The sequence below is a fragment of the Bos grunniens genome, chromosome 18 (assembly GCF_055505025.1).
Source record: "Bos grunniens cultivar Pamir isolate PY7600 chromosome 18, Bosgru_T2T1.0, whole genome shotgun sequence".
Lineage (NCBI taxonomy): Eukaryota > Metazoa > Chordata > Mammalia > Artiodactyla > Bovidae > Bos > Bos grunniens.
The window spans coordinates 60786298-60805770 of record NC_141182.1 but is presented as its reverse complement, the minus strand read 5'-3'; the positions used below and the strand labels follow the sequence as shown (position 1 = coordinate 60805770).

Below are 19473 nucleotides of genomic sequence, written 5' to 3'. Positions count from 1 at the left end.
AGTGTTTAACAAAAGATTTCCATCCTTTTTTGAAACATACATGTTGTCTAAAAGAAAACGTTGAAAATCTAGAAGGTAATCTAGTCTCTACTGCAAATACTCATTCAGACAATTCTGAACATAGGCTTCCACTAAATATACATTCAAGCATGTCTGAACACGTACAATTTAACAATGAGTGTAAAAACTCACAATCTAAGCAATTTGAGGGATCCATGAGCAGGGTGTCATTATTCTTCCCCCAACAGGTATCTTCTATCCATTCCAAGATATATAATGTTGATGATAATGGAAGAGATGCATTCCAACCATCATTGTTCAATACATACTGTGGTATGGTTAATACAGAACAACTTTCCATGTATAATAAAAGGAGTCAGACCTTAAGTAAGAGCCCCAGCTCCAATAATTACAAGAGTATTTATGGCGGACTGAGAAGATATTCAGGCAATGAAACTAGGTACACAGTTGAAGAAGACTCAAACCTTAAGAAACATCAGGGACCTGAATCTTCAAACAAGGATTCTAAAAGTAATAAATGTAGAAATACCTTTGATCAAATGTCAGGTTTTTCTCTAGATAAGAGTACTTGTACTGGAGAGAGGACTTGTAGTGAATATGGTAAGGTTTCTAATCACTGTTCAGAACTTACTCAACAGGACGCTGTTCAGAATGCACAGGAAGAAAACAAGTATAAGATATGTGAGAAAGTGTTTAGTAAGTCATCCAATCTAAGTAGACATAGGAGAATTCATACAGGAGGTAAACCTTTCAAATGTAGAGAATGTAGCAGAGCATTTAACTGTCACTCACTTCTTACTCAACATCAGCGAATTCATGCTGGAGAGAAACCTTATATATGTAAAGAATGTAACAAAGCCTTTCGTAGTTCCTCATTTCTTACTGAACATCAGCGAATTCACACTGGAGAGAAACCTTATAAATGTACAGTATGTGGCAAAGCCTTTATGTACAACTCAAGCCTTATTAAACATCAGCGAATTCATGCTGGAGAGAAACCTTATAAATGTACAGAAAGTAGCAAAGCCTTTACTTACAATTCACTTCTTATTCAACATCGGCGAATTCATACTGGAGAGAAACCTTATAAATGTACAGAATGTGGCAAAGCCTTTACTTACAACTCAAGGCTTATTCAACATCAGCAAATTCATGCTGGAGAGAAACCTTATAAATGTACAGAATGTAGCAAAGCCTTTATTTACAACTCACTTCTTATTCAACATCGGCGAATTCATACTGGAGAGAAACCTTATAAATGTACAGAATGTAGCAAAGCCTTTCCTTACAACTCAAGCCTTATTCAACATCAGCGAATTCATACTGGAGAGAAACCTTATAAATGTACAGAATGTAGCAAAGCCTTTATTTACAACTCACTTCTTATTCAACATCGGCGAATTCATACTGGAGAGAAACCTTATAAATGTACAGAATGTAGCAAAGCCTTTACTTACAACTCAAGCCTTTTTCAACATCGGCGAATTCATACTGGAGAGAAACCTCATAAATGTACAGAATGTAGCAAAGCCTTTACTTACAACTCACTTCTTATTCAACATCGGCGAATTCATACTGGAGAGAAGCCTTATAAATGTACAGAATGTAGCAAAGCCTTTAGTTACACCTCACTTCTTATTAAGCATCGGCGAATTCATACTAGAGAGAAACCTTATAAATGTACAGAATGTAGCAAAGACTTTACTTACAACTCACTTCTTATTAAGCATCGGCGAATTCATACTGGAGAGAAACCTTATAAATGTACAGAATGTAGCAAAGCCTTTACTTACAACTCACGCCTTATTGAACATCAGCGAGTTCATACTAGAGAGAAACCTTATAAATGTACAGAATGTAGCAAAGCCTTTCCTTACAACTCACGCCTTATTGAACATCGGCGAATTCATACTGGAGAGAAACCTTATAAATGTACAGAATGTAGGAAAGCCTTTACTTACAACTCACTTCTTATTAAGCATCGGCGAATTCATACTGGAGAGAAACCTTATAAATGTTCAGAATGTAGCAAAGTCTTTACTTGCAACTCAGACCTTATTGAACATCAGCGAATTCATACTGGAGAGAAAGTTTATATATGTAAAGAATGTAACAAAGCCTTTCGTCGCTCCTCATTTCTTACTCGACATCAGCGAATTCACGCTGGAGAGAAACCTTATTAATGTACAGTATGTGGCAAAGCCTTTACTTACAACTCACACCTTATTCAACATCAGCGAATTCATACTGGAGAGAAACCTTATAAATGTACAGAATGTAGCACAGCTTTTATCTGTTACTCAGATCTAACCCATCATCAGCGAATCCGTACTGGATAGAAGCCTTATATATGTAAAAAATGTAACAAAGCCTTTCATCATTGCTCAGTTCTTGCTCAACATCATCGAATCCATACTGGGGAGAAACCATACAAATGTAAAGAATGTGGCAAAGCCTTTCTTAGGAGTTCGGCCCTTACTCAACATCACGAAATTCATACCGGGGATAGACGTTATAAATGTACTGAATGTGGCAAAGCCTTTGGTTACAAGTCAGCTCTTACTCTACATCAGCAAATGCATACTGGAGAGAGACCTTATGAATGTACTGAATGTGGCAAAGCCTTTAGTCGGAGTGGTCATCTCACTATACATCTGAGAACACACACTGGAGAGAAACTCTAGTAATGGAACAAGTGATGGAAGAGGTTTGCGCTAAACATGCATCAGAAAACACAAGAGTTTATATAAGAAACCAATGGAAATGATGTAAGCAATATGTAGAAAGGTATTTAATCAAAAGTTAAATGGAGATACATATCAGAGATTGCATAATAGAAGGCATTTCATCAATCTTGTTTTCAGAAGTTTCTCTGAAGTACAATGACTGTAGGGAGTACTCCATAGTTAAAACACATAGAAAATGGACATATTAGCATGAATCTTGAGATGAAGGTTGATGGTTAGAAAGTTACAATTCGTAGCAATGTATGTATGAAAGCAAAAGTAAAGTTGCGCAGTCGTGTCCAACTTTGCAACCCCATAGACTGTAGCCTACCAGGCTCCTGTGTCTATGGGATTTTCCAGGCAATAGTACTCGAGTGGATTGCTATCTGTATGCTTGTTTAGAATGACGTGATTTTAGATTCTTTTACGTGAATGTAATTCAACACTCAATGCATACTAAGCTTTCTACTGTGTTTGGAAACCTACTTTTTTTATGGTTTGTTTAAGATTAGCCTTTTTATATTGTGTTGCAACCGTTTCTATCTATCCTCCATTAGAAGATGAAGGATACCATAATGTAAAATGAACAATGACCATCTAAACGGAGGTGTTTGGCATTGATGTGAAATATCTGGAAGTTGCCATGATGTAAGTGATCATTTAATCTTCCATGTATTAAAATAAGATAGAAGTTGGTTCAAAAGTTTCGATAGTAATATCCTTGATTTGCAAGAAAAACACGATGAGAGTTCACTGCAATATTGATGTATCTTTATCATAGCAACACAAGTCATGAGTATTACTTGACAATGTTGAAATGAAGACAGCTTCTGTGATAACCCACAAACGTATTAGAAAGTCTTCCTGGAAGAGGCGTGAAATTAGTGTATACCATGCTTCCGAAGTGCTTCCTAGGCTTTGTCTGGTAAGCTGTAAAAGTCACAAATCTCATATCCTTATATCAAATAATGAGTATTGTTGACAATTTCCCTAAACTGGTCCATGCTGTTGCTGCCTCAGCATCTGTCTGGGCAGCAGGCAGCCTGCGGTTTCTTGAACTCACAAAAGCCAGTCCTGTGAGCACCTGCTTTAGATGACCACCTTGCTTGAGATCAACAGTCTTGTTGAACCCCACGGTCTACTTTAGAAGCCCCCCTTCAATGACACCCTCACAGTGCTCACCGGATTTGTTGTTTTGGTTTGAATGGATTAATTCACACTCACCCTAGGGAGCCGAGAGCACCTCACCCACCATAACTTCTACAGGCTAAACTGTAAGAACTGGTGTTTTCTCTGCCTGATTCTAGCTTTGATCTCTCTCAGAAATTCCTGCCCGAAATCCTCCCCTACAGAGAGGTCTTAGGTGTGATGAGTGTGAGGCTTTGAGCTCAGGACTCCTAAACGTTGGTTTGGGAGAAGAAACATCAGAAAAAAAATGGGATTTGCTGAGGACTCCATTAACGGCCACACTGTAGACCTGCAGATTGATAACTTCTTGGAGTGGGGACCTGACCACCAGGGATTTGTATTCATTGAAATGGTTCAGAAAGAATCTTTAGCCAAATGGTTTCCATCTGGTTTCCCATCAGGATCACATGACCAGTGTCAGGAACTGACCTTACTGATGCCCTCCCAACAGAGTTCTATGTTGGTCCTGTGGGAGCATCACTGTGGTGTCTAGGAAGTGCTCCAGGGAATTCTAAGCAGAGGCCCAGGTTTATTAAGTGCCTCCTGATCCATCTGTGAGAGCTGAGCCCTGGCTTCGTCCATGGAGAGGCAACAGGGTTGGTCTAGCTTGATTTGGACAGGGGAAGTCAGTCAGCTCATGCCGAGGTCTAGCCCCGGCTGATCCAGGGAGTTCGAAGGGGAGACGGCTTCGGTATTCAGGATACGATAGCTTTAATTAAATATTAATGAGAGATATAAAGAGTAATAGAATGAGAATAGCTCAGCAGGAATATTCAGTGGAGAAAAGAGGCTGAGTAGCTTGGTTTACGCGGGAAACCAATAAAACTTCAAGACAAGAAGTTTGCACCACTTACGTAGGCCACAGGCGTCCTTCCGTTCTCCCGAAGGAGAGGAGATACTGAGGCCTCCCTGGTCAGATCTTAGAAGCCCAGGCAAAATTAGTAAACATGGCAGGCTCCGCGCTCCAGATGGAAACTCAGCCAGAGTTTGAGAGACAGACATGGGGAGACCAGTCTTTCAAGTAACTGATCCCATTCTTTATTTTCCAGGGTCTGTTTTTATACACTGAGATGTTACACAAAAGTCATGTGGGGACAGCAGTCCTGACTTTTATTAAAGTCAGGTGCTGCATACAGATGTATACAGAGGTCTTAGGGGTGTTACATCATCTTCTGGCCAGGGGGCCTGCTGTCAATTTATGACCCTCTCCTTGTGACAGCGGTTAGTCAACACTTATTTCTCCAGGGGTGATTTTTCTTAAAACAGATGCCACCCAAGTAAAGTTACATTCTTATAGGGTGAGGGTGTAGTGGGTTTTAGTTAAGGAAAGAATTTACTTAGCCTAAGGTCTAACGTGATTAATATCAAAGGTTAATACTTATTTCTTCTATATATTCATTAATGTGTGTAAGGGCAGGGGATGTGGAGACTTAGCAACAAACATTGGCTCAACAAATGAAAAACCCTTCACCAATACAATTTCTAATCAGCCCATTATACTTATACTAATAGTTTTCTAACTTTTCTAAGGAACCTGTTTTTAGAAGGTTTACAGCATCTCGTGCCTCTCACGGTTGGGAGGCTGTGAGCAATCACATGTGGCCGGACAAGCCTGTCAGGCAGGCTAGAGAACCTTCAGAGGAGTTTGTAGGTTAAAACACTCTTATCACGCCCAGGAATTATTATTAACTGGAGCTCTAAGTTAACTCCTTCTCCGAAAGAGGTGGTGGGGGACAGCCCCCCGTAAAGTCAGAGGTGTAGGTGAGCACAAAGTAGTAAAGTAGGCAGGCTCTGGTTATGGGGGTAGATGCTCGAGAATTTCCAGGGGGACTCCTGAGGCTCGATCCCGCCTTTGCGTATGTCGGGCCTCCTTCCTCATGACCTTTGTCACGGGCAGAGTACCTCACTCTGGCCCGCAACATGTTCATATGATTTGATTGATTATTTTGCTTGTTTTTTGTATTCATCACAATTAGAGAAACTTCTATGAACTTTCATTAGAGTTGTCCCTGTGTATTCATCTGTGTTTTATTAGTTAAAGTCTAGAGTACATAAAGTGAAGTAAATTTAAGCTATTAAAGGAATGTTTGTTAAATATTTGCAAAAAGGTGGGGCAACAACATTATTGATTTTAAATTATTTCTGTTGCACATCCAAACTCTGTAAAAACTCTCAGAAAGATATATAGTATATCTTAAATAGTTAAAATGATTGTTCCTGCTGAGGATGCTTTGCTATCCTATTAGATCTGTAAAATTTGTAAAACACTTGATGTTCAAAAGTAAGTATGAATGTTTACCTTAGTATTGTACTTCCTTACTGTTCAGAATGGTCATTCATGAAGCAGAATTTCGAGATTACTAGTTAGAAGAAGCTTGTTTAAAATACTAAGAAAAAAAAAATAAGGTTGTTAAAATAAATGGCACATTTGTCCCACTCAAGAACTCTTGGATCACAGTATGCTTTTTAAAAATATTACCTGTTTCCTTGGTAGGCAATTCATCCTGTGTTATACAAATACAACACTGAAAAATAAATATGCCATTGTTGATCTGATTATTGTATCATTTCTCTTCCAGATCAGAGTAGTTTCTAAAATGATTTGTGGGCCATAGGTCATTTCTTCTTGGGTTAGAAATATGGTGAAAATATTACTGTGTAAAAGTCATAGTATAGTATAACACCGGACCCTCTGCTGTATCAAAACCAGTTCTGTGTGAACTTGCTGTTCTCATCTTTGTGCACATTAGGAAGTCTTCTCACAGTCACATGGCATATGTACTTTGTGTTTGAGGGACAGCTGAATACTAGATTGGAAAGTGATGAATCTCTGGCAAAACAAATATTCCTTTCTCTGATGAACAGGTCTTGTGGTCTCTAAGCTGGACCTTGTGACTTTTCTGGAGCAAATGAAGGAGCCCAGGCGTATAAGGAGAATGAATACAGTGGCCGTATACCCAGGTATGTGTGAAGGGATGGAGCCGATGACTCAGGTGAGAGGTCCAAGTATCAGTGAGGAAGTCATTGTTTGTCGTGTGGTTTGGGAAGATCTCCTTCATTGGAAATCATTTGGGAGAAGTCTGGATTTATCTCTGTTGCTGTCATAGACAGCTGTCACCTGCCACGTTTTGTCTGTTAAACCATCATTAATTCTTCTCTGTTGATTACCTTTCTCATTCACAGTGAGAACTAAAATGCCCTTCTTGGATTGTGACAACTTGCATGACTTGGTTGCTGTTTCATTTCTCTGGGACCTTAATAAAACTGTGCACATTTCTGAGTAACTGTGATGATCCTTTTAAAGTTTGTTTCCACCTCTAGACAGAAGTGTCTGGTTATAGACAAACTGCGAAGGTTCTAGGAGTACTGGGGACAAATTTTTGTTTTTCTGATCTATAATTCCTAAAACACTGGAAGCTACAGATATGACTTGACAAATTTTAGACACAAGTCACTTCTTTGCTGTATAAAGCAAAACCTCCCTAAAATGGCTTCCCTGGTGGCTCAGAGGTAAAGAAACTGCCTGCATTGCAGAAGACTTGGCTTTAATCCGCACACTGGGAAGATCCCCTGGAGAAGGGAATGGCAACCCACTCCAATATTCTTCCTTGGAAAATTCCATGGAGAGAGGAGCCTGGAAGTCTGCAGTCCATGAGATCACAAACAGTTGGATGTGACTGAGGGACTAACACTTTCACTTTCTTTTCCCTAAAATGGGAGAATGCAAATCTCAGAGTTACTTCCAAGTTTCACTTTTCTTTATATGAACTCATGTTAAATATCTTAAGTGCATTTGCCCTAATTCTTCAATGCTAAAATACTTTAATATATTCAGTTAACTCAAAGAGTTTTTAAATAAATTCTCATGAGATCCTAGAAGATTCTCCACCATACTTTTAATTGTTGTTTCTGACTCTTAAGATTTTTAGATTATATGAAGCCATCTTTTTTAAAAGTTCTTACTGGAATATAACTGTTTTACAATGTTGTCCTGCTGTACATCAAAGAGAATCAGTCGTATGTGTATATTTTGACTCTCTCTTAATTTTCCTTGCAGTTAGGACTCTACACAGCATTGGTGGACTTCCCTAGGTTCTCACCATATTTTCAGAGTCCCATGTCTTAAGTACTGCTGCATTATTAAGGTTATCTTGTTTGTTGTCAGCTTCCCCTGCCTTTGTCCTATATGTCCTCACTTTCTGATTCGTTGTATGTCAATATCATTTATGATTTTTACATTCAAATATCCAATAGAATATGCTCAAGTAAGAACAGAGGTGGGAAGAAGTGGATTAAAGAAACATTAGGCACCTACTGTTTGTCAAAATGTTTGTTGCCAGCACAAGCTGGAATCAAGATTGCCAGGAGAAATATCAATAAGCTTAGATATGCAGATGACACCGCCATTATGGCAGAAAGTGAAGAGGAACTGAAGAGCCTGTTAATGAAGGTGAAAGACGAGAGTGAAAAAGCTGGCTTAAAACTCACCATTCAAAAAAGTAAGATGGTGGCCTCTGATCCCATCTTTTCCTGGCAAATAGATGGCAAAACAATGGAATCAGTGAGAGAGTTCCTTTTCCTGGGCTCCAGAATCACTGCAAGTGGTGACTGCAGTCGTGAAATGAAAAGATACTAGCTCCTTGGATGAAAAACTTTGACAAACCTAGACAGTATATTAAAAGCAGACACATTCCTGACAAAGGTCAATATAGTTAAGCTACGTATTTTTCAGTAGTCATGTATGGATGTAAGAGTTGGACCATAAAGAAAGTTGAGCACCAAAGAATTGATGCTTTTAAATTGTGTTGTTGGAGAAGACTCTTGAGACTCCCTTGGACAGCAAAGAGATGCAACCAGTCAATGCAAAAGGACATCAGTCCGGAATATTTATTGGAAGGACTGACGCTGAAGCTGAAGCTCCAATAGTTTGGCCACCTGATGCAAAGAAGTGACTCATTGGAAAAATCCCTAATGCTGGGAGAGACTGAAGGCATGAGGAGAAGGGGACAACAGAGGATGAGATGGTTTGATGGCATCACCGAATCAATGAACATGAGTTTGAGCAAGGTCTGGGAGTTGGTGATGGACAGGGAAGCCTGGTGTGCTGCAATCCACAGGGTCACAAAAGAGCTGGACATGACTGAGCGTCTAAACTGAGTTAAAGAGGAAAGTGAATCATTATACTGACTAATATCTCCTCTTCATTTATTGGTTCCTGTAGGCTTTTATCTTGTTCTTTCCTCCACAGCATATTTCTTTGTGTGATCATTTTGTGCAATTTTCTGTGTTTGTGTTCTGTGTTATGAAAGCTGCAGAATCCTAGTGTTTCCTTCTGGTATCTGTCCCCTGGAGTGTGAGGTTGATCCATAGGCTTGTATCCTTATCCCTTGATAGGGGGTGTGATTGCTGTTATTTTGACCCGAGCCTGCCCTGGATATTGAGGGGAATTTCCCATTGCTCTCTGGTTGTCACTGCCCTGTCAGGGGTGGAGTCTGCTCCCTGGTTGGTGGAATAGAGCCCCCAGATCTGTTTCTTCACTTTGTTTCTGATCTATGGTGAAGGCAGGTGGGATTGGAGCATACCGACTGGGAGAGAAACCACTGACTATTGCTCCTCTGGGAATGTTCACCTCAGGGAGTGTTCTGTGTGTCCCGTTTCATGCCTTGTGCGAGCTCTCATGTGACCCTGGTCAGCACTGCTCCTGGCCCCACCTTAACCATGGGTATCCCGGCACTTGCCCTCAGTGTCTCTCAGATGTTGTTTTCACCAGGTCACCAGCATAGACCCACTGAAATCAAGACCGAGGATTGCATTCATCATGGAGCTGGATCCATTGTCGTGCTGGCCCCGTCCCCTCATGTACCAGCCCACAAAGTCTACAGCTGTGAAAGCTACACCTGCTGTGACATGGTGGTTGGGTGGTGGGGGGATGGGGGGTGGTCCTGGTTTTCAATTCAGATGCTCTTCAGGGGCTGAGGTTACAAAGCCGGTTGTGGGTGTAAAAGCATTGTTTGTGCAGCTGTGAGGAGAGATTTCAGCTTTTCTTCCTTAACCCTGGGGCTAGCTGTGCTTTCAGCTCCATCTGTGCATGTGGCCTACTCACAGGTGTCTGTTTCAGAGGCTGCCCCAGAGCACAGAAGTCTGCTGATGGTGGAGGAGGTCCATGGGGGGAGGCCGTGGCTGGGGCTCAATAGAGCCCACCTGAGTGGGAGCCCTTCCTCGACGCTGGAGAGGCAGGGGCCAGCAGAGGGGGAGAGGGGCTATGGTGGGGTTCTTCTCTGGTCATCAGTCAGCAATGGCAGTATGCTGTATGGTGGTTCAGGCTTCCACCACAACATCCCCATTTATAGAGCTCCTTCCTCCCTGCGTTTCCTGCAGGATGTCTCCTCACAGCCCACAGCAGTCCTCTGCCTGGGTCTGCTCTCCAGACCCCACATCCCAGCACCCAGCCCTTGTCTGCAGCAGTGGACACCCTCTCAGGCTGGGTGGGCAGGGCAGGGGTCAGTACCCTGTGTACAGGTCTCACTCTGTCCTGCTGCCACAGACTGTTGGCGTGTTCTCTTCCCACAGAGAATGAGGCTCCCCTTCTGTCTCAACTGGACTCCCCCCACTAGTGAGGAGCTTCCCCAGAAATGGAGACCTCTCCTCTCTTCAGATCCCCCCAGGGTTGCAGGTCCCGCTCCACTTCCTTTCCTGTTCCTTTTCCTTCTCCTTTCTCCTGTCCTACCTGTCAAAGCAGGAATCTTTCTTGATCTTTTCATTGTCCACAGCTTGTGTTCACCGGGGGCTCTGAAAATTCTTCCATTTCTGATGTATTCTGGTTGTGTTTGTGGAGAGAGATAAACTATCTCTGCCTGATCCTCTGGCATCTTGATCTTTCTGTCTCTATTTTATTTTTAAACAAGCAAAGGATTCATCACTTTTCTCTAAATCTTTAAGGATATTCACTGAGAATAGTAGGTAAAATAACTTGTTATTTGGTATCTTTCAGCTTTATCTCCTCAAGACACCCAGGATTTGATGCCAAAGAATCCAGGGTTAGAAGATGTATTCCCAAAAGCAAACCTAGGAAAATATGAAGTATTTCGCCTCAGAAATTTGCATTTAATGAATGACTGGGAACATACAAGGGCATATGAAAGACCAGAGAGGATGTTTATATGCATATAAAGAGACTGAGAGAGTTATACATAAGACAAACATTCCTGCAAAAAGAAATTAGCAATACAAGTCAAGTTGGGGAGAAAACCAACTTCAGTCTTCAACATCTGATGAGAACTGTAAGTTTTTAAGGAAAGATCTCTATCCTTTTTTGAAACATACCTGTTCTCTGAAGGGAAATGTGGAAAGCCTAGAAGGTAATCTAGTCTCTACCACAAATACTCATTCAACTAATATTCAATGTAGCCTTAGATTAAACAAACATTCAAGCATGTCTGAACACCAGAAATTTTAAAATGAGGGGGAAAACTCACAATATAATCAATTTGAGGGATCTGTGAGCAGGGGGTCATTATTCTTCCCCCAACAGATATTTTTTCCCCATGTGAAAATGTGTAATGTTGATAATAATGGAGGAGATATAATCCAACCATCATTGTTCAATACATCCCATGATGTGGTTAATATGGAAGAACTTTCGATGTGTAATAAATGAGTCAACCCTTAAGTAAGAGCTCCAACCCCAATAATTGCAAGAGTATTTATGATGGAGTGAGAGGGTATTCAGGCAATAAAATTGGGTATAAGGTTGAAGGACACTCAAACCTTATGAAACATCAGGGACCTGAATCTTCACACAGGGATTCAAAAAGTAATTAATGTAGAAATATCTTTTATCATATGTCAGGTCTTTCTCTGTATAAGAGTACTCATACTGGAGAGAAGACTTATAATTGTAGTGAATATGGTAAAATTTCTGATCACTCTTCAGAACTTGTTCAAAAGCAGACTATTCAGAATTCACAGAAAGAAAACAAGTGTAAGATATGTGGGAAAGTCTTTAGTAACTCATCCAATCTAAGTAGAAAATTCATACAGGAAGGCAACCTTTCAAGTGTACAGAATGTAACAAAGCATTTATCCGTCGCTCACATCTTACTCAACATTGGTGAATTCCTACTGCAGAGAAACCTTATAAATGTACAGAATGTGGCAAAGCCTTTAATCACAGCTCAACACTTTCTGAGAATCAGCAAATGCATACTGCAGAGAAACCTTATAAATGTAGAGAATGTGGCAAAGCCTGTAATCAGAACTCAACTCTTACTCCACATCAGCGAACACATACTGGAAAGAAACTTCATAAATGCAAAGAATGTGACAAAGACTTTATCCATTGCTCGCATCTTAGTTGACATCAGCGAATTCATACTGGTGAGAGACCTTATCATTGTACAGAATGTGGTCAAACCTTTATTCAAAGTTCAAGTTTAACTGCACATCATCAAATCCATACTGGGGAGAAATGATACAAATGTAAAGAATGTGGCAAAACCTTTATTACAAGTTCAAATCTTACTCAACATCACCGAATTCATATGGGGGACAGACGTTATAAATGTACGGAGTGTGGCAAGGCCTTTATTAACAGTTCTTGTCTTACTAAACATCAGCAAATCCACTGGAGAGAGGTGGTATAAATGCACCAAATGTGGCAAAGCCTTTCATTGGAACTCAATTCTTACTACACATTTGGGAGTTCATACTGGAGAGAAACCTTATAAATGTACAGAATGTGACAAAGCCTTTAGTCATAGTCATCTCACTAAACATCTCTGAACACATGCTGGAGAGTGATGAAACAAGTGATGGAAGATGTTTGCCCTAAACATACATCAGAAAACAAGAGTTTATACAAGAAACCTATGGAAATGTTGTAACAAATATGTAGAAAACTATTTAATCAAAAATCAAATTGAAATAAATTACAGAGGTTGCATACTAGAAAGTATTTCATCAATCCTCTTTTCTAAATTTTCTCTAGATGGAGAGTTACTGTAGAGAGCAATCCATAGTTAAAAAACAGAAAAAGGATATATTAGCCAGGATCGTGAGATAAAGGTTGACAGTTAGAAGGCTACACTTATTAGCAATGTATCTTTGTTCACAATGACTTGATTTGAGATTAGGTGAAAAGCAAAATAAATGTAACTCAAGATAACATATTCAAAAGCAGAGACATTACTTTGCCAACAAAGTTCGTTTAGTCAAGGCTATGCTTTTTCCTGTGGTCATATATGGATGTAAGAGTTGGACTGTGAAGAAGGCTGAGCGCTGAAGAATTGATGCTTTTGAACTGTGGTGTTGGAGAAGACTCTTGAGAGTCCCTTCGACTGCAAAGAGATCCAACCAGTCCATTCTGAAGGAGATCAGCCCTGGTATTTTTTTTGGAAGGAATGATGCTAAAGCTGAAACTGCAGTACTTTGGCCACCTCACGCAAAGAGTTGACTCATTGGAAAAGACTCTGATGCTGGGAGGGATTGGGGCCAAGAGGAGAAGGGGACGACAGAGGATGAGATGGCTGGATGGCATCACTGACTCGCTGGACGTGAGTCTGAGTGAACTCCGGGAGTTAGTGAGGGAAAGGGAGGCCTGGCCTGCTGCGATTCATGGGGTCACAAAGAGTCGGATACGACTGAGCGACTGATCTGATGCTTTGTTTCTAGTGTGAATGAAAAAAAGTTTTTGATGGTTTATGCTTCAAAGATTAGCCTTTTTATGTTGTGTTGCAACCATTTCTATCTATTTTCCATTAGAAGATGAAGGATCACTTCAGTTCAGTTCAATCGCTCAGTCGTGTCCAACTCTTTGCGACCCCATGAACCGCAGCAGGCCAGGTTTCCCTTTCCATCACCAACACCCGGAGTTTACCCAAACTCATGTCCATCGAATCGGTGATGCCATCCAGCCATCTCATCCTCTGTCATCCCCTTCTCCTCCTGCCCCCACTCCCTTCCAGCATCAGGGTCTTTTCCAGTGAGTCAACTCTTCACATGAGGTGGCCAAAGTATTGGAGTTTCAGCTTTAGCATCAGTCCTTCCAATGAACACCCAGGACCGATCTCCTTTAGGATGGACTGGTTGGATCTCCTTGCAGTCCAAGGGACTCTCAAGAGTCTTCTCCAACACCACAGTTCAAAAGCATCAATTCTTCGGTGCTCAGCTTTCTTCACGGTCCAACTCTCACATCCATACATGACCACTGAAAAAACCATAGCCTTGACTAGACGTACCTTTGATGGCAAAGTAATGTCTCTGCTTTTTAATATGCTGTCTAGGTTGATCATAACTTTCCTTCCAAGGACTAAGTGTCTTAATTTCATGGCTACAGTCACCATCTGCAGTGATTTTGGAGCCCCCAAAAATAAAGTCTGTTAAACACTGTTTCCACTGTTTCCCCGTCTACTTCCCATGAAGTGATCGGACCGGATGCCCTGATATTAATTTTCTGAATGTTGAGCTTTAACCCAACTTTTTCACTCTCCTGTTTCACTTTCATCAATACCATAATGTAAAATGTACAATGAACATCTAACTGAAGGTGTTTGTTATTCATATGAAGTATCCTGGAAGGTTGCCATAATATAAGTGATCATGAAATCTTTCCATGTATTAAAGTAAGAAAGAAGTTGGTTCTATTGTTTTTTGTTTAATATTTATTTATTTGGCTGCATCAGATCTTAGTTGCAGCATGTGGGACCTAGTTCCCTGACCAGGGATTGAATCCACATCCGCTTCATTGGGAATGCGGAGTCTTAGCCACTGGACCACCAGGGAACTTCTCCAAAAGTCGGTTCTAAATTTTCAATACTTATATCACTTGAACTGTAAGAACACAATCACAGTTCACTACAATATTGATTTATCTTTATAATATGAACATAAGTGAAGTATATTACTTGACAATGTTGAACTAAACACAGCTTCTGTGATAACCTAGAAATGTATTAGAAACCCTTTCCAGAAAAGGCATGTAATTAGTGTATTTCTTGTTTACTAAATGTTCCCTAGACTTTGTTTTGTAAGTCATAAACATAATAATCCTCACATCCTTTTATCAGAAAAATGAATATTTCTCTGTACTTTTAATCTGATTTAATCATGGATCATACTGTGGATTGTAAAATGTTTAATTTCAACCTTGTGTGAAATTAATACATGGTTATTAATAAAAGTGAATGGTTTCTAGTGTTTCAATTGATTGTAATGAATGAAGTGTTAAGACTGTGATCAGCAGTCTTGCCAAACCCCAGGTTCTACTTCACAGGTCCCCCTTCAATGACACCCTCACAGAGCTCACCAGAATCCTGCTCGTCTTGGTCTGAAGGGACCGATTGACCCTCAGTCTGCGGAGCCCAGGGCACTTCACCCAGGGTCACTTATAAGCCTGAGTCCCACTTACTGGCACTGTCTGGGCCTGGTTCTAGCCTTGACCTCCCACAGGGTCCCTCAAGGCTTGCTGTGAATTCTCTCATAAACTCAGCAGCTTCAATTTTCCTTTCTTCTTCTGTTGAACTAAGACTTTCCATGGGATCATTTTAGCAAATATAAATTTAACAAAGTCACAGGAAGGACAATTAAAAAACATGATTGCAAAATTCTGAACTAAGATTCATAAAATTTTACCACATGTAAAATTCTCAGCACATGTCTCTCATCTAGGCTTAAAGGAACTGTTTTCTCATGCCTTTGACATACATTGAATGCAATATATAAATATCTGAAGGTACATACATTAGCAGTGAGAAAACTAATATAGAATGTGCAAATGTAGGTGTTTTAGTGCATATTTAAAGAATTTGGGAATGATAGATCCAAAGTGAGAATATCAGCATGGTAAATATCAGATTTACCACGAATTTACAGAGTTGTCAACGAATCTGTTTTGTCGACTTTTCATGGAATTTATTTCCTTACATGTCAGGAGGTTGCGTTTGTTAAGGAACTGCCACACTGTCCTCCCTAGCGGCTGCACCAGCTTCCATTTCCTTCCGTCATGTAGGAGGTTCCCTGATCTCCATAGCCTCTTCAGCCTTTATTATATCCTTAGTGGGCATTTTGATAATGGTTATTCTGACTAGAATGAGGTTATACCTCATTGTAGTTTTGTTTTCCTTTTCTTAATAATTACTGACGCTGAGTGTCTTTCATTTGCCTCTTGCCCATCTAAATGTCTTCTTTGGAGATATGAGGTCTTGGTCCAATTTTTGATTGAGTTATTTTTGTCCCTGATATTTAAAACATTTTGTAAATTTTTGCCTGTTGCTGTGTGCAGGCTTCCTCTAGGTGTGGTGCATGGGCTTCTCATGGCGGTGGCTTCCTCTGTGAAGCGCGGCTCTAGGCGTCAGTAGTTGCAGCACACAGGCTCAGTAGTTGTGGTACACAGGCTAAGTTGCCCTGCAGCATGTGCAATATTCCTGGGCCAGGGTTCAACCCCATATCCCCTGCACTTGCTGGCAGATTTGTATCCACTGGGCAATTGTTTTACAATTTTTTGTAAAAATTGAAGGGTTTTTTTTTTTTTTTTGGAATGTATATATTTTTAGTTTTTGAGTTTTTTAATCTTTTTAAAATTTTGTCATTGAAGGATAATTGCCTTACAGAATTGTGTTGTTTTCTGTCAAACATGAACAAGAGTGAGCCATAGGTACACCCGTGTCCCCTCCCTTCTGAGCCTCCCTGCCATGTCCCTCCCCATCCCACCCTTCTACATTGTTACAGTGCTGTGTTCCTTTCTGCTGTGCAATACTGTCAATCAGCCATAAGTGTTGAGGCAGTCTGAGTTCGGGTTGGAAAAGAATTTCCAGACACAGGGCATTTCAGAAAGGAGTGAGTTTATTAAAAACAAAGGGCAGAGATAAAGCAGGCACTGCGAGTGCAACGGGCCCACATCTGCACAGACCAGGGGATGCCGACAGTTTCCATGGGCTAATAGCCAATTTTTACAGCCTCAAAGCAAAATTGCTGCTGGATGGTTGATATTAGGTGATTGGTTGGGGCACTATAGGGTGCTTACTGGAGTGGGCATCTTTGCCCCACTGGGAGTCGGGAAGCCTGGTAATGACTATCAGTGGGCTTTTAAAAAGCCTACAGAGGGGCTTAGTCAGCTTTGAAAGTGTCCTTGATTCTGAGCTCCGCTTCTGTGTTCTTGGTGCAAGGCTTCACATCTCTGGCCTTGGGGCAGCACGCCACAAATAACAGTAGCCATGGTCTATATTCTCTGTGTTGATTGTGTCGTTCCACTTGGCAGTCATTTAAAATGGAACCAAAATACTGAGAATCATGCTGAAGATCCAGCAGAGGATACTGAAGGTGCCCACATATTTGGGAGCTTTTCTATTAAGCTCTACCTACCTGAAGTCACTGGGAATAATGATCATCTGAAAGGCACTCAAGAGGAAGATGGTGCCAATGGACACATCTCTGCCGACTCTTGGAACATGAAAAGCAAGTGTGCATCCAAAGCTGCCAGTGTTTCAGGAATTCCTTTCAAATGAACAACTAAGAGTTTGGCTAGAGTCACGTGCTTGAGAATCCAGTCTGTGGACCGACATTTGCCTCCTGCGAAATAAAGGGAGCGAAAATGGTAAACAAGACAAAAATTCCCCATAATCCCTGCCGTAGTCTGCAATAAAAAGATCATTCCTATTGCCAAATCCTCGGGGGCCATTCTGTCAAATCCTGGGAACTAATAATCTTCTGAGCCAGAGAATCCTGCATGAGAAAATGAGGAAGAACTCTGTACCATATCAACTGGAATTGATACTCTTAAGTATTCTTCATTTACCTTAGATGCCACTGAAAAAGAAGTATTTATATTTCTTCCTGTAAAACAAGTGTCTGATATTTGAATGTGTAACAGTAAAAAAACTTAAAGGACTACCAATGAGGATTTAAAAGTCATGCCCTGATGGTTCAATGGTAAACATTCCACCTGCCAAGCAGGAGACGAGTGTTCAATCCCTGGGTAAGGAACAAATGAGTGTAATATCAGTAAAGATACCATGATTATATTCTAAACCACACAAGATGGTTTTTAAGTTCACACAGGGTAAAGATAAGGTAAGAGTAAAAATATTCAGGAAACAATATTAAAGCATACCATATAGTTACAATAAATGAAAGTTTGATAATAAAGTAGAAATAGGTGGATGTGAATTGATAAGTTCAGTGCAACGGTGGGAAGGAGGATAAATACTGCATTACAAAGCAGTAGTGAAAAGATGACCTTTTTTTTTTTCAACAAATGAGTTAGTAATATGGTGACTATCTTCCCACCTTTGTACATACCGAGTGAATCAAAGTTTTTAAAAATCTTGGTAAAATGCCAGGAACCAGCAGGGGAGTTACCACCCATGACAAAGGTCATGCAGAGAGGATCTGACATGCAAAGGTGAATCAGAACTCAAGGGGCCCCCCTGGACCTGTCCGAGCATCTACCCCAAAACCAAAATCTGTCTGTTTTACTATTTCTCAACCTTCACCAACTCTTCTGACATTAACGGGGGGCTATCCCCAACCACCTTTCTCTGAAGAAAATCAATTTAGAGGTCTAGTTAATAAGTCTCCTGAGCAAAATAGGAATGTTTCAATTCAAACCCCTCTGATGACTTTCTAGCTTGCCTGACAGGTTTGTTCAGACTCGTGCAGCTAAGCATGTGATTGTTCATAGCACCACAGTTGAAAAGCATCAATTCTCCAGTGCTCAGTTTTCTTTATGGTCTAACTCTCACATCCATACATGACTACTGGAAACACCATAACTCTGACTATACAGACCCTTGTTAATAGAATAGTGACTTCAAGTTTTAATATGCTCTCTAGGTTGGTTATGGCTTTTCTTCCAAGAAACAAAGCGCCTTTTAATTTCATGGCTGCAGCCAATATCTCTAGTGATTTTGGAGCCCGAGAAAATAAAGTCTGTCACTCTTTGCATTGTTTCTCCACCTACTGAAGTCCATTCTATGAAGTGATGGGACTGGGTTTCATGATCTTCACATACTAAATGTTGTGTTTGAAACCAGCTTTTTCACTCTCCTGTTTCACTTTCATCAAGAGATTCTTTAGTTCCTCTTCACTTTCTGCCCTAAGGGTGGTGTCATCTGCATATCTAAGGTTATTGATATTTCTCCCAGGAATCTTGATTCCAGTTTATGCCTCATCCAGCCGCGCATTTAGCTTAAATACTCAATACTCTGCATTTAAGTTAAATAAGCAATGTGAGAACATACAGCCTTGATGTACTCCTTTCAAAATGTGGAACCAGTCTGTTCCATGTCCAGCTCTAACTGTTGCTTCTTGACCTGCATCCTAATTTTTCAGGAGAGTGCTGAGGTGTTCTGGCTTTCCCATCTCTTGAAGAATTTTCCACAGTTTCTTGAGATCCACACAAATGCTTTAACATAGTCAATGAAGCAGAACTAGAGGTTTTTCTGGAACTCTCTTTTTCTATGATCCAAGAGATGCTGTCAATGTGATCTTTGGTTCCTTTGCCTTTTCTATATCCAGCTTGAACATCTGGAAGTTCTTGGCTCAC

The 19473-nt window shown here is 40.5% G+C and overlaps 2 protein-coding genes and 1 pseudogene across 7 annotated transcripts in view; all 3 read left to right on the top strand.

Annotated features, from left to right (window-relative positions):
* Positions 1-12885, top strand: part of LOC147354518 (KRAB domain-containing protein 5-like) — a 61366-nt gene extending 48481 nt beyond the window's left edge. For 2 of the 6 annotated variants that reach the window (XR_015146479.1, XR_015146477.1), the window contains exons 6-8: positions 3305-3395; positions 6801-6896; positions 10927-12885. Coding sequence is in view for 3 of the 6 variants with exons in the window: in XM_086354362.1 (XP_086210488.1) it covers positions 6801-6896; positions 9706-9911 (302 nt within the window). In the remaining 3 variants the exon portion in view is untranslated. Of the gene's footprint in view, positions 1-3304; positions 3396-6800; positions 6897-7118 lie in introns of all 6 variants that reach the window. The other 4 variants (XR_015146478.1, XM_086354363.1, XM_086354365.1 and 1 more) reach the window with 4 other exon arrangements.
* LOC147354520 (uncharacterized) lies at positions 10-2375 on the top strand. Its single transcript, XM_086354275.1, has one exon. The coding sequence runs from the start codon at positions 150-152 to the stop codon at positions 2202-2204; it is 2055 nt and encodes a 684-aa protein (XP_086210401.1). The 5' UTR covers positions 10-149; the 3' UTR covers positions 2205-2375.
* LOC147354519 (uncharacterized) lies at positions 11757-12577 on the top strand (annotated as a pseudogene).
* Positions 12886-19473: the final 6588 nt, after the last annotated feature.